We start from the raw sequence: 27,583 nt of genomic DNA, 5'->3' as shown, positions 1-27,583 counted from the left end.
ACTCCTTGAGATAAGTGTGTATGCACCTGAGCACACCTGGCAGGAGGAAGGGGGCTGGGGGAGGGGGAGCGAGAACTAACCCCGCCTCATGATAATCCTCATCTGCATTATCATCCTCCTCCCCAGAGTTTTCACGTTTCTCACAACCACCCTATGAAGTAGATGGTACAGATCTCACCCCATTCTGGAGACGGGAAAACAGTGGCTCGGAGTGGTCATGTGACTTGCTCAGGCGCGCAGGAAGCGGAAGAGCTGGGATAGAGCTCAGGCCTGGTGGCTCCTGATTCCATGCTCTCTCCAGCCTGCTGTGCTGTTTATCCTGATGGTCCCCTTTGAGAAGCCCTGAGTGCCAAGGTGAGGGTGGGTTGTTCAGAGCAAATGCCGCCAGCTATGCAGGCATCTCTGCCAGGTCTGGGCACCAGCCTTGGCTTTCCCACCAGCACCCAGCAAGGCCGAGCAGTGCTGGGAAGCAGTGCCTCTGGCAGACGTCAAACAGGGAACACATGATATCACACTTTGGGCAGAGGCATAGCTCTGGCTTTCCCACTGGAGATTCCTGGGGCTTGAGGACAAGAAAGTATTGTGACCTCCTTGTAAAGGGAATCTGGGAACCCTTCACTTGGCAAGCCCGAGGACTTGCAGGCAAAGGTATCTCTCTCCCTTGATGATGAAAGAGGATTTGAATGTTGTCTCAAAGAACGAAGCACCAGCAAGGAAAGGCAGATCACTGATATCTCCCACCACTTCCAGCCCCAGTGCCAACCCAAGGAGGCTCAGAGCAGGAGCCTGCTGCCAAGTTCCGACCTCTAGCTGCAGGCACCGCCCGAGGGATGCCCACAGCCAGGAGAAGGTCGATTGTGCTTGGGAAAGCCGCTTCTAAGGGTCAGGATCCCCCCCACCAAATCTGCCCGTTAACCCTTGACCCTGCTCTTCTTCTGTGTGGCTCTCCCTGCCAACCATGCCCCCAGGTTCTGGTAGCACCCCGGTCTTCCTCCTTACCCCTTTACACACCCACTCATCTCAGGTGAGCTGGTCGTTCCTGAGGTACAGCCCACGATGGGTGATTTAAAATGTTGGATCACAGCCCTCCAAAGTGACCCCGTGCAAATGTGTTTGTAGCAGCAACTTCCGGCCGTGGTGGAAGGGGTGGGGAGGTGGGGAGGTGGGGAGGAGATTGCTGGGTGTCCTGCGTGGATTCTCAGAACCACAAAATCCAGCTCAGTGGAGTGGGGGTCAGGTTGACTGTGAGAAAGGAGCGCGATTTAGAAGTGGACTGAGGGGGTTAATATCAGCAAATCCTACACATGATGAAGAAGGGAGGGACTGGCTGATGGACATCAGGGCTGGAGAGATACACACCCTGAGGAGAGGGTGGGCAGAGATGTGCCTCCAGGCTGTGGAACTCACTGGATTCAAAGGCCTGAAGTCCACCTGATTCATTTGTTTGAAGTCCTTGAGTCTGTCCAGGCTTACCTGATGATGACCTGCTGTGTGCAGGCACCTGGCTGGGCACTCAGAATCAGGCGAGCACTCTGTGCTCACTTCCTGCCATCCCTGGGGCTCAGTGGCTCCATGGACCATCAGGATAGAAGGACATGAGGTAATGATAGATATACAGACTCAGAGGACAGAATGGGTGCCTGGGCCAACCATGTCTGTCATGGAAATGAAATTCATGGGTACAGAGGAAAACATCGTTTGGTCCCAGGACCCCACCTCCTCAAGAAGGAAGGACCCTTTTAATGTCTAAATAATTTTGCAGATGCTCTCTTTATTGAACAAATTTTTATTGAGGGTTTAATATATGCCAGATGTAGGCTAGTAGCTGTCTTTTAATATCAGTTGATTCAATCAATAATGGCAAAGGCCATTAAGGAGTCAGTAATCTCTTTATTCAAGGTGGCGGTCATTGACCGCTATAGTGTCTATAGCTGTTTGGAACATGGTAATCCTGTAGGTAATGGCTTTAGAGAAGAGGCTCAGTACAAGACGGCTTCTTGGATGTCAGAGGTCAACAGCACAGAGGTGAGAACCTCTGATTGCAACTAATGCTTAGGTTTTCATCTTTGGCTTCAACTTTGCCAAATACCAATGCTGCCTCCAAAATGCGTGGAGGGGTATTTTCTCGGCCATGTCAGGAGCCAGGAATGTGAGGGCCCAGCATCATTCACATCTCATCACTTTTCAAAATGGATTTTTGCCACTTTTAATATTTTGTGTCCCCTGTCTGCATTCTTTGCTTCTTCCTTTCATCTTTCCCTCTTACCCTCATAGGTGTCAATTTAAAAATATATCCCTAGTCTGTTTTTCACTTGGTGAATCAGTTCCTCCCCCATGTCCTGTGACCCTTCATCTCTAAATGCAGAAGCTACTTAAGGAAGGAACAGATATCAATATTATTCTGTCTTTTATTAGTATATACATTATCCTTTGGAAATAGCCCCTCAGAAACTGCAAGCAAAGAAATTATTCCACTTCAGTGGGCCTCTTTTCTCCCACGTAAAAGTAGGATATTGGTCACAACAGTGTCCCTGAAGGGAACTCCGGTACCCTGAGGTGCTACACACACACACATGCTCGAAAGAATTCCTTGGTCAAGCAAATTTCAGAGCCACGCAGACTCCCCTCTTATTGATTCTCAGTACACATTAGCGTATAACAAAGACTCTGATAATTCCTGTGATAAAGAAACCTATTTAACCCAGGAATTCCCATGCCTGTTGGATTGAATTCTGTCCCACAGTCTGCTTTGGGAAATACTGGACAAAATCCTCTCTGAGTACTGGGCAGGATACACCCATAACCATGACTGCCCAAGTTGCCAAAGGAAGTGCCATATTCAGTGGCAAATAGGGGGAAAAACCCTGGTTCCAAGTCCTTCTTTGCCCAGGATGGATATAAATGGCACTGAGCACACTGGCTACGCTCTGCACTGCTAGTTTTAAGTATTGGTTTTGCCAGAGCATCCACACCTCCCCCATCGCGCACACACACACACACACACACACACATACACCCATGGGTTACCGACTATCTGCTTCTGTGTAGACTGATTAGCGGCGCAGTTAATTTGCTCTGAGCATCCAAAGACAGGGAGCCCAGATAAACCTGGCCCGTGGGTTAATGCCTGGGAAGATTTAGTCCCTGCAGCACACCAGACTCATGGAGCATTTGAGACATCAGTTGTCCTCGCATCCTGAGTGATGGGGGCTAAGACACAAAGAGACCCGGGGGGAGCTAGGACTGGGTCCTCTTTGGCAGGAACAGAAAGCATTTTCCTGGAGAGAGAAAAGATTGTTCTAATACTATAGCAAGATGGATGCATATTCCCCTTGGAAATATATTACTTTCCTTTTCCCCAGGAAAAGGGGACTGTCTCTCACAGTGCCCAGTACTTCTCAGCCTGACAAGGTCCCGGGAGAAGCCCAGCACAAGAGCCATTTCCCAAGACCCCACAGCACCCTCCAGGAGCAGCCCCCTCCATAATGGCAGAGCCCTCTATGAAGCACTCACTCTGTGCCTCTGACTATAGGTGCTTCTAACAATCCAGTGAGGCCAAGAGTGTCATGCTGATTTCACAGACCAGGACACGGTGGCTTGGACAGAGGCAAAGCGGTCAGCCCCAGGCCACACAGCCAATAAGGGACGAGCAGGATGAAGCCCAGCTCAGCTGAGCTGAGCACCGAAATGTGCCCTCACGGCATCTGTGTGCTGCATCTGTATTCACTTGGGTACCGTGCGCTGCGCCCATGGGTACTCCGGCCCTTCTCGGACACGCTCTCCCGAGAAACTCAGTTTTAACTCCTAGAATCCTACTTCCCCCAACCCAGATCCTTAAAGCCCAGTTCAGGGCAGTTTCGGCTCCACCCTGTTGACTATGTGACCTGAGCCTCTCTGAGCCCTCAGCCCTCTCATCTTTAATACAGAGGTAACCTCTCTTCCCTACCGACCACACAGGGTGTTGCATCAAAGGAGATCATGTCCTGGGACTTGCTCTGTTGCATGTAAGGCCCTGCCCAATGGTCCATGGGCAGAGACTATTCCCCTCCCTGAGTCGTCTCCCCCAGAACTGAAGCATGCCCTAGACAAACTCCTCTCTGCCTCCTTCAGACCCCTGCTATCGCTCCAAGGAGTCCCGGGGAGGCCCTGATCTGTGGCCGGCATCTGGGTAAACCCTAGTTCGGCTGTAATCAACCAACAAACCCCCTTGTTCACTGAACCACAGCAGCGAGCTAAGGGTCGTTCTGGAGACCACGGAAGTGGACGCTGAAGGCCCTGCCTCGGGTGCCTCGAAGTTTCCTTGGGGACATGGTAAAATAGGCACAGAAGAGCACAGTGAATGTGACACCGCATGACGACGTGTTGCTGCAGACTTGGGGGTTTAGGAATTTAAAAGACACCAAGAAGGGCGTAGCCCTCAGAAAAGACTTCGCGGGGCTCCACCAGGCTGTGGGGAGGCAAAGACGGGGTGCATCTCGGGGGCAGCGGGGGTGAGGGGGCGGCAGCAACTTTTGCACAAAAGAGAATTCATGCAGAAAAGTCAGAGATGGCTCTTCAGCTGCCCAGCATTTTCTGGAAGCTTTCCTTTTTCAATCCACTTCAGGTCTAGGTCTTCAGGAATAAAATTAATTTTTTAAAAATATTTTTAAGCATTTAACTAGAGCATTTCTAAAACAACATTAGCCCCATTGATTTCCTCACAGGCCTGTTTGTACATTTGGGGGATTCAAATGTTTATGAAGACTGAGGTGGAAGAATGGGCAGAAAAAATGCAAAGGGGCAGGACATCTGCCAGTACCGGTTCCTGTGGTTTAGGCTTCCAGCCCCACTCATCTGGGAGCTGCGACCCTGTAAATATTGCGCCCACCTGCAGAGATGGAGTCTTTGGTCTGGGCTGAGGCCCAGGCATCTGCATTTTTTTAAAGCCGCCAGGTGATTTCGAATGTGCAGCCAGGGCCGAGACCCTGGGGGTGGCGCACCTGTTTGGCCTCCTAGCAAGCATGGGAAGCAAGTGTTTCAGATCTTCTCTCCCCCAAGAGCTTCTCATCAGCTGGTCACTTCTGTCTGCCACAGAATCAGCCCTCCTCCCTGGCCATGCTGGACCTCCTGCACGTGGCTCGGGACATCGCCTGTGGCTGCCAGTATCTAGAGGAAAATCACTTCATCCACCGGTGAGTCTAAGTGACCTTGCTCTACCCTCGCCTTCTGTACGCTTCCCTACATATCTCAGGGGCCCAGATCGTGCCTTCAGAGCAGAACAATAGGTCTCTCTCCAAAGCTGTTTGGATGGTTCAGCTTTGTCTTTAAGATGGTTATTACTCTACCAGGGCTTCATTTGGCCCATATGTAAAGTGGGATCATAAAACATCCATACCAGCGCTGGAGACCCAGATGAGCTATACCTGACCCCCTGCAGGTACTCCTGCCTGTGTCAAGTCCTAGATCATGTGAACGTTTCCATACCTAGAAAACTGGGCTCCTTAAGGGAAGTTTAAGGAGTTTATATTTTCACATATCTGACTATGGGTAACTCGAAGGCAAGGACCCTGTTTTATTCATCTTCATATCCCTGGCACATAGTGGGGCACAATAAATGTTTATTGGATAAATTACTTTTTTTCTAAAATACTCTGAAATGAAGAATAATGATTATTTTCTCCACCTCTGTACTTCATTTCTTCTACTCTCTATGATCGTTGTGTTTAAATGGTGTTTGCATTTGTACATCAGGTCCATGTGGCCATCGATGGCTTTCTCAGCAGACAGCTTGATTCTGAAACCTGGAAAGTCAAGTAGATCGTTAGGCTCTTTGCAAAGCTCTTCCTAACCATTTGATTCTAATTTAATAAATAACAACCTGGTGAACTAATAAACACTCATTAACCCATCAAAGAGTATGACATGTTCCTAATAATTAGAATATGTAATACAACGTAGAAAATGAGAGAATCTGTATGAGTTTAGAAATAGAAAAGTGTGTAGGTAGATAGCAAGCTATGCTTCCTTCCCTAATAAAAATGGGGACGTTGAAGATCAAGAAATACACTGGCCTAGCTTCCCAAAACCATTCCTGAAACAAGGCGAGAAGCTCGCATCGGCTCATCCTTTGACTGTCACTTCATCATTTTGATCTTCGGATCTTCCTCTTGATTTTCAAACTTTCCAACTTGCAGATCATTGTGCTTGATAGAAATAACAGAAGTAAAAGAGAAGCTGGGCTCAGTTCTTTCTGTTCTCATCCAACCCTGCCATTGTCATTCTTGCCCTTTTTAATGTGTACACAACTTTCCATAAATCTCAGCTCTGGGTTTTATTGCTGTTCAGACATGACAAGGTTGTACTCTTTTTGGAATTAGTCCTTGGCTAGAGCCATCTTTCCATCTTTTGTCCACGTCCTCTAAGTCTGGGCTCATCCGAGAGCAACATGTGCCGTCACCTTGGTGACTTCAGAGCTCTCCCTTCACTTCTCCCTGAGGTCATTTCTGCCTTTTTTTTTTTTTTGGCTGCTTCAGGTCTTAGTTGCGGCACGTGGGATCTTCGTTGAGGCATGCGGGCTCTTTGTTGCTGTGCACAGGCTTCTCTCTAGTTGTGGCGTGCAGGTTTTTTCTCTCTCTAGTTGTGTCGCACGGGTTCCAGAGCACGTGGGCTCTGTAGTTTGTGGCACGCAGGCTCCCTAGTTGAGGCATGCGAGCTCAGTAGTTGTGGTGCACGGGTCCAGTTGCCCCGCGGCATGTGGGATCTTAGTTCCCTGACCAGGGATCAAACCCGCATCCCCTGCATTGGAAGGCGGATTCTTTACCACTGGACCACCAGGGAAGTCCCCGTTTCTGCCTTTTTTTTTTTTTTTAAACATCTTTATTGAAGTATACTTGCTTTACAATGGTGTGCTAGCTTCTGCTTTATAACAAAGTGAATCAGTTATACATATACATATGTTCCCATATCTCTTCCCTCTTGCATCTCCCTCCCTCCCACCCTCCCTATCCCACCCCTCTAGGTGGTCACAAAGCACCGAGCTGATCTCCCTGTGCTATGCGGCTGCTTTCCACTAGCTATCTATTTTACATTTGGTAGTGTATATATGTCCATGACACTCTCTCACCCTGTCACATCTCACCCCTCCCCCTCCCCATATCCTCAAGTCCATTCTCTAGTAGGTCTGTGTCTTTATTCCCATCTTGCCACTAGGTTCTTCATGACCTTTTTTTTTTTTTTTTCCTTAGATTCCACATATATGTGTTAGCATACTGTATTTCTTTTTCTCTTTCTGACTTACTTCACTCTGTATGACAGACTCTAACTCCATCCACCTCATTACAAATACCTCCATTTCATTTCTTTTTATGGCTGAGTAATATTCCATTGTATATATGTGCCACATCTTCTTTATCCATTCATCCGATGATGGACACCTAGGTTGCTTCCATGTCCTGGCTATTGTAAACAGAGCTGCAATGAATATTTTGGTACATGACTCTTTCTGAATTATGGTTTTCTCAGGGTATATGCCCAGTAGTGGAATTGCTGGGTCGTATGGTAGTTCTATTTTTAGTTTTTTAAGGAACTTCCATACTGTTCTCCATAGTGGCTGTATCAATTTACATTCCCACCAACAGTGCAAGAGTGTTCCCTTTTCTCCACACCCTCTCCAGCATTTATTGTTTCTAGATTTTTTGATGATGGCCATTCTGACCGGTGTGAGATGATACCTCATTGTAGTTTTGATTTGCATTTCTCTAATGATTAATGATGTTGAGCATTCTTTCATGTGTCTGTTGGCAATCTGTATATCTTCTTTGGAGAAATGTCTATTTAGGTCTTCTGCCCATTTTTGGATTGGGTTGTTTGTTTTTTTGTTATTGAGCTGCATGAGCTGCTTGTAAATCTTGGAGATTAATCCTTTGTCAGTTGTTTCATTTGCAAATATTTTCTCCCATTCTGAGGGTTGTCTTTTGGTCTTGTTTATGGTTTCCTTTGCTGTGCAGAAGCTTTTAAGTTTCATTAGGTCCCATTTGTTTATTTGTGTTTTTATTTCCATTTCTCTAGGAGCTGGGTCAAAAAGGATCTTGCTGTGATTTATGTCATAGAGTGTTCTGCCTATGTTTTCCTCTAAGAGTTTGATAGTGTCTGGCCTTACACTTAGGTCTTTAATCCATTTTGAGTTTATTTTTGTGTATGGTGTCAGGGAGTGTTCTAATTTCATACTTTTACATGTACCTGTCCAATTTTCCCAGCACCACTTATTGAAGAGGCTGTCTTTTCTCCACTGTATATGCTTGCCTCCTTTATCAAAGATAAGGTGACCATATGTGTGTGGGCTTATCTCTGGGCTTTCTATCCTGTTCCATTGATCTATATTTCTGTTTTTGTGCCAGTACCAAACTGTCTTGATTACTGTAGCTTTGTAATATAGTCTGAAGTCAGGGAGCCTGATTCCTCCAGCTCCATTTTTCGTTCTCAAGATTGCTTTGGCTATTTGGGGTCTTTTGTGTTTCCATACAAGTTGTGAAATTTTTTGTTCTAGTTCTGTGAAAAATGCCAGTGGTAGTTTGATAGGGATTGCATTGAATCTGTAGATTGCTTTGGGTAGCAGAGTCATTTTCACAATGTTGATTCTTCCTATCCAAGAACATGGTATATCTCTCCATCTATTTGTATCATCTTTAATTTCTTTCATCAGTGTCCTATAATTTTCTGCATACAGGTCTTTTGTCTCCTTAGGTAGGTTTATTCCTAGATATTTTATTCTTTTTGTTGCAATGGTAAATGGGAGTGTTTTCTTAATTTCACTTTCAGATTTTTCATCATTAGTATACAGGAATGCAAGAGATTTCTGTGCATTAATTTTGTATCCTGCTACTTTACCAAATTCATTGATTAGCTCTAGTAGTTTTCTGGTAGCATCTTTTGGATTCTCTATGTATAGTATCATGTCATCTGCAAACAGTGACAGCTTTACTTCTTCTTTTCCGATTTGGATTCCTTTTATTTCTTTTTCTTCTCTGATTGCTGTGGCTAACACTTCCAAAACTATGTTGAATGATAGTGGTGAGAGTGGGCAACCTTGTCTTGTTCCTGATCTTAGTGGAAATGGTTTCAGTTTTTCACCATTGAGGACAATGTTGGCTGTGGGTTTGTCATATACGGCCTTTATTATGTTGAGGAAAGTTCCCTCTATGCCTACTTTCTGCAGGACTTTTATCATAAATGGGTGTTGAATTTTGTCGAAAGCTTTCTCTGCATCTATTGAGATCATCATATGGTTTTTCTCCTTCAATTTGTTAATATGATGTATCACGTTGATTGATTTGCGTATATTGAAGAATCCTTGCATTCCTGGAATAAACCCCACTTGATCATGGTGTATAATCCTTTTAATGTGCTGTTGGATTCTGTTTGCTAGTATTTTGTTGAGGATTTTTGCATCTATGTTCATCAGTGATATTGGCCTGTAGTTTTCTTTCTTTGTGACATCTTTGTCTGGTTTTGGTATCAGGGTGATGGTGGCCTCATAGAATGAGTTGGGGAGTGTTCCTCCCTCTGCAATATTTTGGAAGAGTTTGAGAAGGATAGGTGTTAGCTCTTCTCTAAATGTTTGATAGAATTCGCCTGTGAAGCCATCTGGTCCTGGGCTTTTGTGTGTTGGAAGATTTTTAATCACAGTTTCAATTTCAGTGCTTGTGATTGGTCTGTTCATATTTTCTATTTCTTCCTGGTTCAGTCTCGGCAGGTTGTGCATTTCTAAGAATCTGTCCATTTCTTCCAGGTTGTCCATTTTATTGGCATAGAGTTGCTTGTAGTAATCTCTCATGATCGTTTGTATTTCTGCAGTGTCAGTGGTTACTTCTCCTTTTTCATTTCTAATTCTATTAATTTGAGTCTTCTCCCTTTTTCTCTTGATGAGTCTGGCTAATGGTTTATCAATTTTGTTTATCTTCTCAAAGAACCAGCTTTTAGTTTCATTAATTTTTGCTATTGTTTCCTTCATTTCTTTTTCATTTATTTCTGATCTGATCTTTATGATTTCTTTCCTTCTGCTAGCTTTGGGGTTTTTTTGTTCTTCTTTCTCTAATTGCTTTAGGTGCAAGGTTAGGTTGTTTATTCGAGATGTTTCCTGTTTCTTGATGTAGGCTTGTATTGCTATAAACTTCCCTCTTAGAACTGCTTTTGCTGCATCCCATAGGTTTTGGATCGTCGTGTCTCCATTGTCATTTGTTTCTAGGTATTTTTTGATTTCCCCTTTGATCACTTCGTTATTAAGTAGTGTATTGTGTAGCCTCCATGTGTTTGTATTTTTTACAGATCTTTTCCTGTAATTGATATCTAGTCTCATAGCGTTGTGGTCGGAAAAGATACTTGATACGATTTCAATTTTCTTAAATTTACCAAGGCTTGATTTGTGACCCAAGATATGATCTGTCCTGGAGAATGTTCCATGAGCACTTGAGAAAAATGTGTATTCTGTTGTTTTTGGGTGGAATGTCCTATAAATATCAATTAAGTCCATCTTGTTTAATGTATCATTTAAAGCTTGTGTTTCCTTATTGATTTTCATTTTGGATGATCTGTCCATTGGTGAAACTGGGGTGTTAAAGTCCCCTACTATGATTGTGTTACTGTCGATTTCCCCTTTTATGGCTGTTAGTATTTGCCTTATGTATTGAGGTTCTCCTATGTTGGGTGCATAAATATTTACAATTGTTATACCTTCCTCTTGGATCGATCCCTTGATCATTATATAGTGTCCTTCTTTGTCTCTTGTAATAGTCTTTATTTTAAAGTCTATTTTGTCTGATATGAGAATTGCTACTCCAGCTTTCTTTTGATTTCCATTTGCATGGAATATCTTTTTCCATCCCCTCACTTTCAGTCTGTATGTGTCTCTAGGTCTGAAGTGGGTCTCTTGTAGACAGCATATATATGGGTCTTGTTTTTGTATCCATTTAGCCAGTCTGTGTCTTTTGGTGGGAGCATTTAATCCATTTACATTTAAGGTAATTATCGATATGTATGTTCCTATTCCCATTTTCTTAAATGTTTTGGGTTTGTTATTGTAGGTGTTTTCCTTCTCTTGTGTTTCTTGCCTAGAGAAGTTCCTTTAGCATTTGTTGTAAAGCTGGTTTGGTGGTGCTGAACTCTCTCAGCTTTTGCTTGTCTGTAAAGGTTTTAATTTCTCCATCAAATCTGAATGAGATCCTTGCTGGGTAGAGTAATCTTGGTTGTAGGTTTTTCTCCTTCATCACTTTAAGTATATCCTGCCACTCCCTTCTGGCTTGCAGAGTTTCTGCTGAAAGATCAGCTGTTAACCTTATGGGGATGCCCTTGTGTGTTATTTGTTGTTTTTCCCTTGCTGCTTTTAATATGTTTTCTTTATATTTAATTTTTGATAGTTTGATTAATATGTGTCTTGGTGCGTTTCTCCTTGGATTTATCCTGTATGGGACTCTCTGTGCTTCCAGGACTTGATTAACTATTTCCTTTCCCATATTAGGGAAGTTTTCAACTATAATCTCTTCAAATATTTTCTCAGTCCCTTTCTTTTTCTCTTCTTCTTCTGGGACCCCTATAATTCGAATGTTGGTGCGTTTAATGTTGTCCCAGAGGTCTCTGAGACTGTCCTCAGTTCTTTTCATTCTTTTTTCTTTATTCTGCTCTGCAGTAGTTATTTCCACCATTTTATCTTCCAGGTCACTTATCCGTTCTTCTGCCTCAGTTATTCTGCTATTGATCCCCTCTAGAGTATTTTTAATTTCATTTATTGTGCTTTTCATCGTTGCTTGGTTCCTCTTTAGTTCTTCTACGTCCTTGTTAAATGTTTCTTGCATTTTGTCTATTCTATTTCCAAGATTTTGGATCATCTTTACTATCATTATTCTGAATTCTTTTTCAGGTAGACTACCTATTTCCTCTTCATTTGTTAGGTCTGGTGTGTTTTGACCCTGCTCCTTCATCTGCTGTGTGTTTTTCTGTCTTCTCATTTTGCTTATCTTACTGTGTTTGGGGTCTCCTTTTCACAGGCTGCAGGTTCGTAGTTCCCGTTGTTTTTGGTATCTGTCCCCAGTGGCTAAGGTTGGTTCAGTGGGTTGTGTAGGTTTCCTGGTGGAGGGAACTAGTGCCTGTGTTCTGGTGGATGAGGCTGGATCTTGTCTTTCTGGTGGGCTCGTCCACGTCTGGTGGTGTGTTTTGGGGTGTCTGTGGCCTTATTATGATTTTAGGCAGCCTCTCTGTTAATAGATGGGGCTGTGTTCCTGTCTTGCTAGTTGTTTGGCATAGGGTGTCCAGCACTGTAGCTTGCTGGTCGTTGAGTGAAGCTGGGTCTTGATGTTGAGATGGAGATCTCTGAGAGATTTCTGCCGTTTGGTATTACGTGGAGCTGGGAGGTCTCTTGTGGACCAGTGTCCTGAAGTTGGCTCTCCCACCTCAGAGGCACAGCCCTGATGCCTGGCTGGGGCACCAAGAGCCTTTCATCCACACGGCTCAGAATAAAAGGGAGAAAAAATGGAAAGAAAGAAAGAAAGAGGATAAAATAAAATAAAATAAAGCAATTATAATAAAAAATAAGAAAAAAAATTATTAAGAATAAATTTATTAAGAAAAAAATTTTTTTTTAATTTTTAAAAATAGATTTATTAATTTTTTATACTAAAAATAAGAAAAAAATATTAAGAAAAAATTTATTAAGAAAAAATTTTTTTTAATTTTTTAAAATAAAAAATATGAAAAAACTTATTAAAAATTTTTTTTTAATTTTTTAAAAATAGAAAATAAGGAAAAAATTATTAAGAAAACATTTATTAGGGAAAAAAAATTTTTTTTAAGTAAAAAAAAAAAACAAAATACGGACGGACCTAACCCTAGGACTAACGGTGAGAGCAAAGCTATACAGACAAAATCTCACCCAGAAGCATACACATATACACTCACAAAAAAAGGAAAAGGGGAAAAGTTAATATATCCTGCTCCCAAAGTCCACCTCCTAAATTTGGGATGATTCGTTGTCTATTCAGGTATTCAACAGATGCAGGCACATCAAGTTGTTTGTGGAGCTTTAATCCGCTGCTTCTGAGGCTGCTGGGAGAGATTTCCCTTTCTCTTCTTTGTTTGTACAGCTCCCGGGGTTCAGCTTTGGATTTGGACCTGCCTCTGCATGTAGGTCGCCTGAGGGCGTCTGTTCCCCGCCCAGACAGAACGGGGTTAAAGGAGCAGCTGATTCGGGGGCTCTGGCTCAGTCAGGCCGGGGGGAGGGAGCGGTATGGAGGAGGCGGGGCGAGCCTGCGGCGGCAGAAGCTGGCGTGACGTTGCAGCAGCCTGAGGCGCGCCGTGCACTCTCCCGGGGAAGTTGTCCCCGGATTACGGGAGCCTGGCCGTGGCGGGCTGCACAGGCTCCCGGGAGGGGCGGTGTGGAGAATGACCTGTGCTCGCCCACAGGCTGTTTGGTGGCGGCAGCAGCAGCCTTAGCGTCTCATGCCCGTCTCTGGGGTCCGCGCTGATAGCCGCGGCTCGCGCCCGTCTCTGGAGTTCGTTTAAGCGGCGCTCTGAATGCCCTCTCCTTGCGCGCCGCGAAACAAAGAGGCAAGAAAAAGTCTCTTGCCTCTTTGGCAGCTGCAGACTTTTTCTCGGGCTCCCTCCCGGCTAGCTGTGGTGCGCTAGCCCCTTCAGGCTGTGTTCACGCAGCCAACCCCAGTCCTCTCCCTGCGATCCGACCAAAGCCCGCGCCTCAGCTCCCAGCCCCCGCCCGCCCCGGCGGGTGAGCAGACAAGCCTCTCGGGCTGGTGAGTGCTGCTCGGCGCCGAGCCTCTGTGCGGGAGTCTCTCCGTTTTTCCCTCTGCGCCCCTGTTGCTGTGGGATCCGCGCTGATAGCCGCGGCTCGCGCCCGTCTCTGGAGCTCGTTTAGGCGGCGCTCTGAATCCCCTCTCCTTGCGCGCCGCGAAACAAAGAGGCAAGAAAAAGTCTCTTGCCTGTTCGGCAGCTGCAGTCTTTTTCCCGGACTCCCTCCCGGCTAGCACCGAAGCCCGAGCCTCAGCTCCCAGCCCCCGCCCGCCCCGGCGGCTGAGCAGACAAGCCTCTCGGGCTGGTGAGTGCTGGTCGGCACCGCTCCTCTGTGCGGGAATCTCCGCTTTGCCCTCCGCACCACTGTGGCTGCGCTCTCCTCCGTGGCTCTGAAGCTTCCCCCCTCTGCTACCCGCAGTCTCTGCCCACAAAGGGGCTTCCTAGTGTGTGGAAACCTTTCCTCCTTCACAGCTCCCTCCCACTGGTGCAGGTCCCGTCCCTATTCTTTTGTCTCTGTTATTTCTTTTTTCTTTTGCCCTACCCAAGTACGTGGGGATTTTCTTGCCTTTTGGGAGGTCTGACGTCTTCTGCCAGCGTTCAGTGGGTGTTCTGTAGGAGCAGTTCCACGTGTAGATGTATTTCTCATGTATCTGTGGGAAGGAAGGTGATCTCCGCGTCTTACTCTTCCGCCATCTTGCCCCTCCCTCCCGTTTCTGCCTTTTTATCTCCAGTCCCACATTAGTCACCAAGCATCCAGATTCTCTAACTGAGGGATCATATCCATCTTTCCTCTGACGTTTTGAAATCTGCTTTCCTAGAGGCATGATAACATGTTGACTATATCCAGTGCTGTTATTACAGATAATAAGATAACAGGATCATATTCTCTTAAGATTCTTATGGCTTCCATATCTGTAAATAGTTACTGAAGGTCAGAATTAGATCCCAGAGTAATAGTTTGTTGCTCCTTTTATCTTTTTTGAGAAATGAAATTGTCAAAGATTGAATCAATAATGTATCAGATGATCTGCTTTATAAGCAAAGGGTTACTATTAGCAGAAATTGTCCATCTCGATCAAAGCTGTCTTCTGAGGTAATTGGTTTGAAGAAAGCATCTTTTACATCTTCTAACTGGCTTGAGGTCTGTGGCACACTCCCCCAATAGGTTTGCCTTCATTCTCTTTCCTCCACCCAGTGTCTGCCTCAAGATTCGCAGACTCCCACGCACCCACACCCTCTGAATTCAGAGTGGAACTCCCTCACCAGATCCACATGCCCCCATTTCTCTGTTAGATCTGTTTCCTTTGGACATGCTTTATTGCCACTTCAAGAAATATGTGTCATTCTACCAATTCTTGGTGTGTTCTATGATGTTACATTTACTTTCCTGCCATTAGATTCAAGATCAATTGTTTAAGCAACCATTCCCTGCACATCAATGGAAAGACCTTTCCAGATCCATAAATATTGTTCCTGGTCTATTTCACTATATTTCTCTTGAGAAGCAATGGCTATATCTCCTACTATTTTTTTCTTCTTTTTGATGTCATATATGTTATGCTTTTATGGTTTCCTTAGGGCATTTTATGCACCATTGCTCCTCGAAATTCAACTTAAGCCTTCTGGATCAGGGCAGTGGCATTAATGACATCCATCTCCCACCCTGACCCATTGTTCTGATCTCCTAAGCCATGAGGCCCTATCCAGACCCTATTTTTTTTTTAATACTATCCAATTGTTTATTCTCCATGTCCTTCTTTCTCAGCCAAAGGTCAGAACCTTCATGAAACCAACTGAAAATGTGAAAACACCACCTGTTCCCCCAAGGAGTACTTTTTTTTTTTCCCATCCAGGACTTTAATATTATTAGAAACCCATTCCAGACTTCTTCTGGCTGCATCCTTAATCCCCACATGCATGTCAAGAATGGGTTAGCAGTCAGTGAGTAGAAGTTGATGAATCTTGGAAAGCTTCTGATCAAGGCTTACAGGTGTGCTGCGGGAGAATAGGCCATCTGGAGCATAACAACTAAGGAGACAAGATAACTTTCTAACTCGAAAGAAGTGATTCTTCGGCCACATAGCTATGATGCATACAGCTTAGCAAAGCCTTTAGATAAAATCATGGATGTAAAAACCATAATGGCTTATTAAAAAATAAAACTAGAAATATTTAGGAATACTTTGACCTACTTGAATCTGATCATGGAAATTATGCTGTTCCAGAATACTCCTTCATCCAACCGGCAAAAACCAACCAGCAATCTGTACAGAACAATAGCCTAAAGCCAAACGCATTTCTTATGTCCCTCTATTATCTTCTTTTAGCTTAAGTTTTTTGATAAAATAAGGATAATAATAGCACCTTGTGTCTTACAGAGTTGTGGTGAGAATTATATATGAAGTACATAGAACAGTGCTTAAGGACACAGTAAAAGGCCAATCGATTTTCTAGTTCCTATTATAGTTATTTTCATTATTATTATCCCATTAAACATTTCAATCATCTCCCCAAACCCTTTTCCATTTCCCTGTTAGTTCTGAGACCTAGAATTGCTTAGCTATTTCTTTCATACTGAATTATAATGTAGAAAGGAACTATAGGGAAGAAAAGGGAACTATCTGAGCCTTCACATTGGAGGTGAAAATCCTTGTGCTGAATATTATACATTTATCTTTTCAAGAATAAAATTAGGAAATGCATTTTCTTATTTTTTTTCTTCCCAGGGACATTGCTGCCAGGAACTGCCTCTTGACCTGTCCAGGCCCTGGAAGAGTGGCCAAGATTGGAGACTTCGGAATGGCTCGAGACATCTACAGGTGAGTAAAGACTGCCATCACCCATCAGAGCTCACCTCCTCAGCTTAACCCCCTCAAGAGAGTGCGACAAGGCTGCTTGTGCCCTAAAGCATCTCTGGTGCCTTGTCAACTTGCCACCTAAAATGTCATTAAGTTCCTTTTCAGGACATGGGAAGCCTTAATCATTGCTCATGCCTGAAGGGCTAATTCTAGGATCACACTGCCTGCAATAATTGACACTAAGCTGTTAATTAGATCGTCTTTCTGGTTCCAACTCTATAGTCCTAGCATGTTCTGAGACACAGAATAACCTGGATACTTGATATGGAAAAAGTTTCTAAGTAAACTTTAACTTACTTAACCCCTTTCCTCAATACCCAGGAATTCTAAACAGGCTTAGCTTCCGTCACCCCAGGCAAGAGCACCTTAGAACTGACAGGAAACTGGGCCCAGCTCATCGCTCTTCTTTTCTCACACCAGGAGACACAGGAGTGTAGTTCAAAGCCCATAGGTACTTAGCTCAGCTTCATTTCTTTTTCCCTGTCATATTCTTAAGGCTACATTAAAAAATAAAGTAAATTTTAATTATACTTTATCCCACTCTTCTCTTCCCAACCCCTAGTTTCTTCTTCTTTTTTTTTTTTTTGATCCGTGCCGCACTGCATGGGGGATCTTAGTTCCCCAGCCAGGGATTGAACCCGTGCCCCCTGCCCTGCAGTGGAAGCGCAGAGTCCTAACCACTGAACTGCCAGGGAATTCCCGTTTCTTCTTTGTCTAATTATTTACAACAGTGACTCACTCCATTAGCTGAACAAGTCACTCCCTTGCATGGTCACTAATTACACCTTCCCTAATCTGGAGGTAGAGAGAGGAGGGATGGTCATGGAGACCTTTTAGTCTTTGGAGAATAAGGGAGACCTTGAAGGCCTCCCAAGGAACTGGTAAACAATCTCCATGGGGTAAGGATGCCGATGGCATCCTGTTACCACAGGATAGCAGTACGTGGGAAATTAGGAGTTAGCAATGTTTTCAGCTACGGTCATCTACCACTGGTATCCACCACATACCCTGGTAATGCTCCATTTCACCCTCTTCTATCACCCAGAGTCTCAGCGTTCCTTCCCCTCCTGTCTCAGAGGACCCTGGGAGAGCCTGTGCTCTAAGACACAGACGTTGCAGTGAGACTTAGTGAGTGAGTCACATGATCTGGCCCTTCCTCTCCATCCTCAGCACCGACAGTTCCCCAGTTCTAGGCTTCACCACCCAACTTCCCTACAGCCCCGGCTTCCTACAGGCACCGTGCAACATCACATGTCAGGAATGGTCTTCCTCGAGAGCTGCTTTGCCGTTCCAGCTCCAACAGCGCCCCCAAGAAACTTCTCCTATACTCTACCCCCACCTTGGGTAGAACAAATGCATTCTTCATTGGTCACCGAGCTTCGTACATACCTACATCATCACATGTGTTGTTCTTACTGCAGTTGATTCTGTCTGTTTCTTCCACTAAACCATACCTTGGAAGAGAGAGACTATGACTTATTTATGTCCTCAGCACGTGGCAGAACACCTGACACATACTAAGTACTCAGTTCATGTTTATTGGAGTAATTAATTAATCTAGGCAGCTGGTGGGGAGCCACCTCCCATAACATACCAGGCATGGAAGCACACGGCTGGGGTGGAGCTGGCTTCAGTGGTATGAATTCATTTATTAGCTTTTATCAGTGAGTTGCATTAATGACATCAGTGACAAAAACTAGTGAGTCACCTCATACCATGGAAGCCAGGTGCTCTCCTGGGGGCTCTGCTATGGCATGCAGCTTCCCGCCCGCTGCCTAGAGGGTTCCATGTCGAGCACCTGTATTGAATTAGATGCTGTGTGAGTGCCGAAGAGGATCCAGAGTAGGACACCAGCCCTGCCCTTAATTCTCCCATTTTGGATCTCACGTTACCGTGGATCATCAGGAACAGTACTTATAAGGTTGCAGTAATGTTATTCATTGTGAGTTATAATAAACAAAACCCATCAGGGAAATCTAACTATCTGCCAGTGGGTATTTTTAGTCATTGCATAGATCTTTCCTTTCACGCCTGCAGTGGGCTGTTTTGTCTCCTATGAAGCGACACTAAGGTTGTTAACTAGGTGATCTGTGTCCCCTGCTCCCCTCCTGAACCACAAGCACCCCTTGTTAATTTCAGTCCATTAACGGGTAGGCCTTGTCGTTGCCACTCTCTCAAGGTACGTGGCTCAGAGCCATTTCCAGAACCAAGTCCGCTTTTCTCTTCTCCCTGCAGAGCGAGCTACTACCGAAAGGGAGGCTGTGCGATGCTGCCGGTCAAATGGATGCCCCCGGAGGCCTTCATGGAAGGAATATTTACGTCTAAAACAGACACGTGGTGAGTCTTTCTGCTGCCCTCCTCCAGGTCTCACCGTGGGCCTTAAGGTAGAGCTCGTGAGCCAAATGATCCCACACTCTCGTGGGGAAGGGTAAGAGGAGAAGAATCAATGTACCTCTCCAACGGGGGCTCTCAGAGGTTGGCGTACATCAACAGAGCATCAGAACCACCGGAAAGGCTTTGGTGAAACACAGGTAAACACTGGACCCCACCCTGAGAGCTTAGGATTCAGAAGGTCTGAGGTCGCTGAGAAGTTGCATTTCTAACAAGTTCCCAGGCAATGCTGGTGCTGCAGGCTGGGGGACCACACACTGAGAGCCACACAGAATAACGAAGTTAGATTTATTCCAGGAATGCAACATTGAGTTAAGACTAGAAAAATTGATCAATGAAATTCTCCACATTGACAGAACTACGGAAAAAAGGAAATAATTATCAGCACAAAAGTGCTGCAGGTGATGGTGGTGGTGAGACCCCTTCTACAGCTAAAAATCAGTTTGGAAAACACTGTCTGCACATTAGATCTCCAGAACTTATTCATCCCGCATAACTGAGACCTTGTGCTCCTTGACCAACATCTTCCCCTTCCCCTCCCCTCAGCCCCTGGCAACCACCATTCTACTCTCCGCTTCCATGGTTCCACTTATGAGTGTTTGTCTTTCTGTGTCTGACTTATTTCACTTAGCATGCTGTCCTCCAGGTTCATCCATGTTGTTGCAAATGGCAAATTTCCTTCTTGTTTATGGCTGAATAATATTCCATGGTTTATATACATGCCACATTTTCTTTATCCATTTATCCATCAATCAATATTTAGGTTGTTTCCATATCTTGGCTATTGTGAATAATGCTTCAACGAACGTGGGAGTGCAGATACCTCTTCAAGATACTGATTTTATTTCTTTTGGATGTATACCCAGAAGTGGGATTGCTAGATCTTTAGTTCTATTTTTAATTTCTTGAGGAATCTCCATACTGTTTTACATAATTCCTGTAAGAGCAACACATAATTTTTTAAATGGCAAATTGAACCTGTGCTCCCTCCCAAAATATACACACACACACACACACACACACACACACAAGGGAGTCTTTATTTATTTATTTATTTATTTTTGGCTGTGTTGGGTCTTTGTTTCTGTGCGAGGGCTTTCTCTAGTGGCAGCAAGCGGGGGCCACTCTTCATCGCGGTGCACAGGCCTCTCACTATCGCGGCCTCTCTTGTTGCGGAGCACAGGCTCCAGACGCGCAGGCTCAGTAGTTGTGGCTCACGGGCCTAGTTGCTCCGCGGCATGTGGGATCTTCCCACACCAGGGCTCGAACCCGTGTCCCCTGCATTGGCAGGTGGATTCTTAACCACTGCGCCACCCGGGAAGCCCCAAGGGAGTCTTTTTAGTTGCATAAAAATCAACAAGGAAAAAGACAAGAACAATGACAAAATTTTGGAAACTAGAAAGTTTACAGACAAGTGGTCTCTTACTTAGAAAACTAGAAAGTTGATATCTAGGGCCATCCAGAAGCAGCCTGGTTCACGCTGCCTGATCAGGAGCCCCAGAAAGGCCCAGGAATGGAAGGTGCCAGCACCTCTGAAAGTAGAGGTGCAGCAGAGAGGAAAATGAGTTACAGATCTGTTTAAAAAGTAACTAGATCATTCCCTCACCCCGTCCCTCCTCTACCATCACACAGGGCTGGGGTTCCCTCTCTGAAGAGGTTGAACTAAAGTCTTTCCGGCCTTAGGGACATCAGACATCAGCAAGGGTGAATTCTCTACTATAAGCTTGCATATATATATATATATATACACATATACATATATATATATATATATGTATTTTTTTAAGTCTACCTACTTAAAGGTGTATGCCCCCTCCATCCCCTCCGTGCCAAGAACATGGCAGCTAGGCAGAAGGAGATGAGGAGATTCTTGAAGGAGGAACTGACCAATGAAGTGAAAAACTTCAGACACCACAAGTGCTAGTGGGCTGAATAATGGCCATCCAAAGGTATCAGGCCCTCATCCCAGAAACCTGCCGTTGTTCCCTTATAAGAAAAAAAGAGTCTGCAGATGTGATTAAGTTGAGGATCTTGAAGTGAGACAGTTATCCTGGATTATCCAGTGGGCCCTAAATGCCATCACAAGTGGCATGAGAGGCAGAGGGAAGTTTCATACACACACAGAGGACAGAGGCAGAGGTTGAAGAGATGTGGCCACAAGTAAAGGAATTCCAGCATCCACCAGAAGCCGGAAGAGGCAAGGAACAGTTCTCCCCTAGAGTCTCTGGAGGGAGCGTGGCCCCGCAGTCACCTTGCTTTCAGCCCACGCGACTGATTTCAGACATCACCCTTTAGAACTGTGAGAGAATAAACTTGTGTTGTTTTAAGCCACCAAGTTTGTGGTACTTTGTTACAGCAGCCAGGAAACGAATGCACCTCGTGAAACAAGTGAGCCAGTTTGCCCACCAGTTGACAAGCCTCATCCACATAGAGCTTCCCATCAGCTTTGTCATGTCCCAGTCTTAATACATGAACAGACAGCCAAGAATCAACAAACGCTTGAGAAAAGATTCTAATCTGAAGGAAACAAACATATAAAAAGGAACTTGGAGGAAGAAGAATGCAGAAAGCTTAGGAAAACTTTTAAAAACAATATCCTCAGAAAGTTATATTATTGCAACCCTAATCTAAAGACAAAAGATTATTTAAAACAATGTTTTTAGGGAAAAAAATTTCCTGGATATAAAAATATGATGAGAGAGCCCTCCAAGGAGATGGAGCATTAGTTCCCTGAAGCCCATGTGGGCAGCACACAGCAGCATCCTTTGAAAGAGCACAGGGAGGGAAAAGCAGGGAGAAGAAAGAAACTTGGCAAACACTACCTCAGCCAGGCGATCAAGGTCAACATCAACAGTGATAGATCATGTTGATAGCATGTACCTTCACCTGATATGATGAAATGGCAATTAACCTCTGTGGTCTTTCTCCCAAAACCCAATAACTCCAATCTAATCCTAAGAAAAACAGACAAATCCTAATTTGACATTCTACAAAATTCCTGACTGGTACTCCTCGAAACTGTCAAGGTCATCAAAAACGAGGAAAGTCTGAGAAATTGCCAAAGTCAAGAGTAGCCTAAGGAAACATGACAACTAAATATAACATGATGTTCTAATGGGGTCCTGGAACAGAAAAAGGAAATTCAGCAAAAATTAAGGAAATCTCAATAAACTATGGGTTTAGTTAATAATAATGCCTTAATATTGTCTCGTTAATTGTAAGGAATGTATCACATTAATGTAAGATGCTAAAAATAGAGGGAATTGAGTGTGAGGTATGTGGGAACTTTCTGTATTATCTTCATAATTTCTTTACAATCTAAAACTGTTCTTAAGAAAATAAAGGTTTTTTTTTTTAAAGATGATGACAGATGTGTGAAAGTAATAGAAAGGTTGGAAGACAGAGTTGAATAAATCTTCTAGAAAATAAAACAACTATAAATAGATGGGATAGATAGGAAAGAAAAGAAAATTAAAGGGATTAGACCATTAGACCCAATTAGCTGACAAATAGGAGTCCCAGAAAGAATGAATAGAGGAAATGAAAGGAATAAAAATATCAAAGAAATAATTCAAGAAGATTTCCCAGAAGGACATATGTTTCCAGAATGAAAGCATCTAGCAAGTGCCAAGCACTGTGAATAAAAAGAGTAACACAAGAGCACATCATCATCACATCAAATTTCAGACCAATGGTGATCAAGATGCTGCAAGCTTCCAAGGAGACAAATAAAATCATAGTAGAAAATGATCAGAAGGGACTTCCCTCATGGTCCAGTGGGTAAGACTCCACGCTCCCAATGCAGGGGGCCCGGGTTTGATCCCTGGTCAGGGAACTAGATTCTGCATGCATGCAGAATGCATCTAGCAAGTCTGAGTTGTCTATTAAAATAGGCCGGTGGAGATGGCGGTACATGAATTTGAAGCTCAGAGAACTGCAGCGAACTGTGGATGGAATCAGCTGGAGATTTAAATACGATACAGTAACTTTTAGGTTCCCATTTTTCCTAAAAGTGCGCCCCACCCTCTACCATAATTGGGGCCAGGGGTGGTTCAGATGGAAGGGGCAGGCAGAGGGTGAACACGGAGACATAATTGGAGACAATCTTCCACCTTCAAGTTATGAATAAAGGAAAATAAAGTTTAGCTTTAAAAGGTGATAAACATAGCACAGTTGTGACTTTAAAACTTTTTCATCAGATTATCTTCATTGATTCAAATTTTTAAAATAATTTCATCAGCAATCACTTAAGCTATTTCTGTAATTTCAGGCAGAGCAAGTTCAATACCAGGAGAAACGGAGTGGGATTTTTTTCTTATATTTATTTGTTTTTGTTTGATTTTGAATGCTTTGGTGCAAAGCTTTGGACCTTGTAGTTCCTATTTAGGACAGGTTTAGCTTATAGGTGATTAAAGAACCATTTGGCATACAAAATATAGATTTACCTTATCTGTAGGATTGCTAGATAAAATACAAAATGGCCAGTTAAAATGGAATTTCAGATGAACAGTGAATAATGTTTTGGTATAAGTATGTCCCATGCAGTGTTTGGGATACACTAATACTATAAAGTATTTCTTGTTCATCTGGAATTCAAATGTTACTGAGTGTCTGGTTATCTGCTAAATCTGACAACACTACTTACCTGAAATCATCCACGTTTTATAATCAACATGACTTCTTGCTCCCTTGAACTCTAAAGTAAGAAAATAAACACCTATTTTCAGTCTATATAGTGGTTCTCTCAAAGGATACTGCAATCTATCTCCCTAGCTGTCTATCTAGACAAGCAGAAAACATATCGCTGGAATTCTTTAAGCCCTGCTGCCAGTTTCATCCATGATTTTGCTTATTTTGTTTTGCCTTGAGGGCAGACCACCAAACAGAGAGGAATAATATATGCACCAGGCAATTTGTAGGTAGTAGAATTAAGAGATCTAATCATGTATTCCAGTCTGTCTTGAATTAGCTGTATAATAACCTCTGCTTTAGCCTTCTCACCTAAAATATATGGAAAATATCTTTGCCCAATTCTCCTCACAAGAACCTTTGAAATTTCACCTAAATTATGTCAATAAAAAGTACTTTGTGTTCCTTAGGAGATGGAGGAACTATAGTTCTTTACAATTTTTGAGGTAATATTTATTAACATCAGAAAACTACAACCAGACACAAAAATAAAAATAGGCTTTTTTTTTTCTGTCAAAAAGCTAATTATGAAATTAAAGTTTTAAAAGAAAAGTTTTAGTCAAAATATCAAAGCAGATGATTTTGGAACATGATAAAAATCATTATAAAGTTCATTTAAAGCAAATAAATGAGAAATCAAATACATTTCTTTAAAAAGAGAGAAATAAGGGGAAAATGCCCTACCAGATATTAAAACATAAATACACAAAAAGTAAAAGAGCGTAGTATCAATGCAAGAAGCAGACAAATTGATGAAGTGAATAGATAGCCTGAAACAGACCTGTTTTACTCACAAGTCAATAGTTGAAGAGAAAATTATTTTAGGAATATGTATTGTTCGAAAAGTGGTTTTAGAAGAGCTAATAAAGTGACATCCTTACCTCACACTATACACCAAACTCAATTCCGACTGGATTTGGGAAGAGAGAAAACAACAAATACAACTGGAAGAAAATAGCAAATATTCATCTAATTGCTGGTAAAGAGAGGATTGTAGAATCTGTAAAACAGATGGAGGAAATCACAAAAAAAATTTTAAATAGATTTGACTACCTAAAAATAAAAATCTTTGGCATGCTAAAAAGGAGAATTAGAAAGCAACTAATAGAAGTTATTTGAATTTTGGATAAAAGGTTAACATCTTTGATATATAAAGTATGTCTATAAATCAAAAAAACTGAGAGATACCAAAACAATATGTGGTTTAAAATGGACAATATGTGGTTAAATATGAACCATTCATAGGAGAAAAAAATGAATTAACACACACACTCAACCGTGTTAATTATCAAGTCAATAAACATAATTTAAAATATTCTACCATTTTTTACCTTAAAAATCAGCAAAAGTTCTCAGTGTTGGTGGGAGTGCCTGATGCACAATGCTGGTTGATGATCAGAGTGACCCCTTGGGAAGTCAAATGGACAATATGGGTAAAGAATGTTTCAGTGTTCATATTATTTTGACCTAGTAATTCCTTTAAAATTATCCTAGATTTTACTAGATTATCCTAATTCTAAATTCAGGAAATTTATCCTAAGGAAATTGTCCTTTTAAAAATGTATAAAGATGTTCAGCACAGTATTTTTTAAATATTTGAAAAATTGAAAACAGTATGGAAATGACACAGCAAATTATGGCACAACTACTCAGTGGAACACTTTACAGCCATGTCAAATTCTGTTTATAAAAATGTTGGTATTAGCATGCAAAATGTTTATGCTATAATGGAATTTGCAAAAAAAAATCACAGCAATTATATAAAAAAAAAATCTAAGCACAGAAACTTGAACAAAAAAAATAACATGCTGGTTATGTTTTTATGGAGCTTCACATGTGACTACTTTCTCATTCTCTTCTTTTCCTCCATATGAAGAGTTCTTTATTGTGGAAAAAATGTGAAATTTAAAAAATTAAAATTTTACATGTGTGTATGTCTGTGTGTGTTTATGTATGTGTGTCTGTGTATGTGTATGTGTTTATGTCCCTGTGTATATGATATGTATGTGCATCTGTGTATTTATGTGTGTGTCCGAGTGTGTATGTGTACACGTGTGTGTGTCAGTGCCTGTGTCTGTGTGTGTACCCGTATCCACATCTCCCGTCCTGTGCGCAGGTCCTTCGGAGTGCTTCTGTGGGAAATCTTCTCTCTTGGATACATGCCGTACCCTAGCAAAAGCAACCAGGAGGTTCTGGAGTTTGTCACCAGTGGAGGACGGATGGACCCACCTAAGAACTGCCCCGGGCCTGTGTACGACTTTTTTAGGAATTTCTACAAGTTACTAAGCACAGTTTTCCTTTTCAAAAAATATCTGCAGCCACATATGCTTTTTTGTTTTAAAATGAAGGAACAGATGGCTGACCTCATTTAATATGCCCCAAGAGAGGAATATGTCTGTGGCTTCAGTGGATTAGTCTTCCAGCCCCTTGAAAGCAATAATGTCACACCTGAAGAGGTATCCATCGTCTGGATGGAGGCTGTGGACTCACCAGGCTCACACGCCTCAAGCACCTCCTAGGAATCTGTGTCCCAGACTCCGCCCCTGCTGCCCTACACCATGGGTCTTGAGTCTCCTTTAAGTGTTTCTATTCCCTGCGTTTTCTGCTGTCCTGTCTGACATCCCCCCTTCCCACAAACAAGGCAGATGGGAAATAGAATATTCTGTCCCAGAGGTGACTTTAATTCAGGAATGGAACGAGAGGAGCCATATGTAACGTAAACACCAGGATGTCCATGTTCACGAGCCCTATGTTATATACACCTTCACACTCTGCCCATCAGCAGAGGGCAACACGTGCCAACACGGGACAAGATGAGTCCCCACCCTCGAAGACAGTGCCATTTAGAAAAGTGCTGGGGGAAAAACGAATTTTTCATCCTGTTTCTCTTGATTTTAATTAATGTGCTTGTTCTTATTTTAGATACCGGATAATGACCCAGTGCTGGCAACATCAGCCTGAAGACAGGCCCAACTTTGCCATAATTTTGGAGAGGATTGAATACTGCACCCAGGTATAAACATTTCCGCCCCCCTTGGCCAGCATTTATATGGAAAAGTCTTGAAGATGGCAAATACCAAAATGTGAAATAACAGTTACACCAGCCAGGAAATATGAGTTACGATCATGAGGACGAATGTTAATTATCTATGAAGTAAAATGAGTAGTATCTCAGTTTGCCTGTTTTGTAGACAAATACTAGTCGCTGCCACTTAGAGGAGTTGAGGCTTGGAGAGGTTTTGTGCAAGCCACACAGCTTCCCCCACATCCCGCTGGTCCCTATGCAAATCCCGCTCCCATTTCCGTCAGTAAGGACTAAGTTTTTCCTCTTTTGATAGAAATGGGATACCATTTTCCGCAGACGACTATGCCTCCTACCTCAAGAGTGGAGGCCATCAAGTGAGAACCCCCGCCCCCTCCGTTTCCTTCGCCTCTGCATCTGTGCCGTCCTCAGTGGGGCCGTGCCCTCCTCTCCTTCAGGGCGGCCCCTCCTGCTGCACCGCTCGCACCACTTTCAGGCCAACACTTACCTCTGCTCCGCTGTATGTGCTTTCTTTCCCTCTCTTGCCTCTCATTCTGTCAGGATATCTAATTCTGGAGAACATTTTAGAAGTCAGACAATAAACCACTACCTCTCTAAACTCCCTCTCATCTTAGTTGTGACAATAGACATACACATTTTCACACTAGTCATTTCCTGTCCTCTAGATTCCATCTTTTCGGGTCCTTTGGGCTCGGAAGGCATCTATCTACATAGACTTCAAGTTATTCGTGGTTCTTTCAGAGAACTTTATGTTCAGTGGCTTTTAGGTTATTATGTTGTAATATTAATGGAATACATCCACTTAAGTATATATACTTTGGAGTAATTTTCT

The 27,583-nt window shown here is 43.2% G+C and overlaps 1 protein-coding gene across 1 annotated transcript in view; it reads left to right on the top strand.

Annotated features, from left to right (window-relative positions):
- The window catches only part of ALK (ALK receptor tyrosine kinase), a 756,061-nt gene that overhangs the window by 726,761 nt on the left and 1,717 nt on the right, over positions 1-27,583 (top strand). The window contains exons 25-29 of the mRNA XM_061210871.1: positions 5,074-5,171; positions 16,497-16,589; positions 18,864-18,965; positions 25,825-25,959; positions 26,631-26,721. Coding sequence (XP_061066854.1) covers positions 5,074-5,171; positions 16,497-16,589; positions 18,864-18,965; positions 25,825-25,959; positions 26,631-26,721 — 519 coding nt within the window. The remainder of the gene's footprint in view (positions 1-5,073; positions 5,172-16,496; positions 16,590-18,863; positions 18,966-25,824; positions 25,960-26,630; positions 26,722-27,583) is intronic.

The sequence above is a fragment of the Eubalaena glacialis genome, chromosome 14, assembly GCF_028564815.1.
Source record: "Eubalaena glacialis isolate mEubGla1 chromosome 14, mEubGla1.1.hap2.+ XY, whole genome shotgun sequence".
Taxonomy (NCBI): domain Eukaryota; kingdom Metazoa; phylum Chordata; class Mammalia; order Artiodactyla; family Balaenidae; genus Eubalaena; species Eubalaena glacialis.
This window is presented reverse-complemented; position numbering and strand designations above follow the sequence as displayed.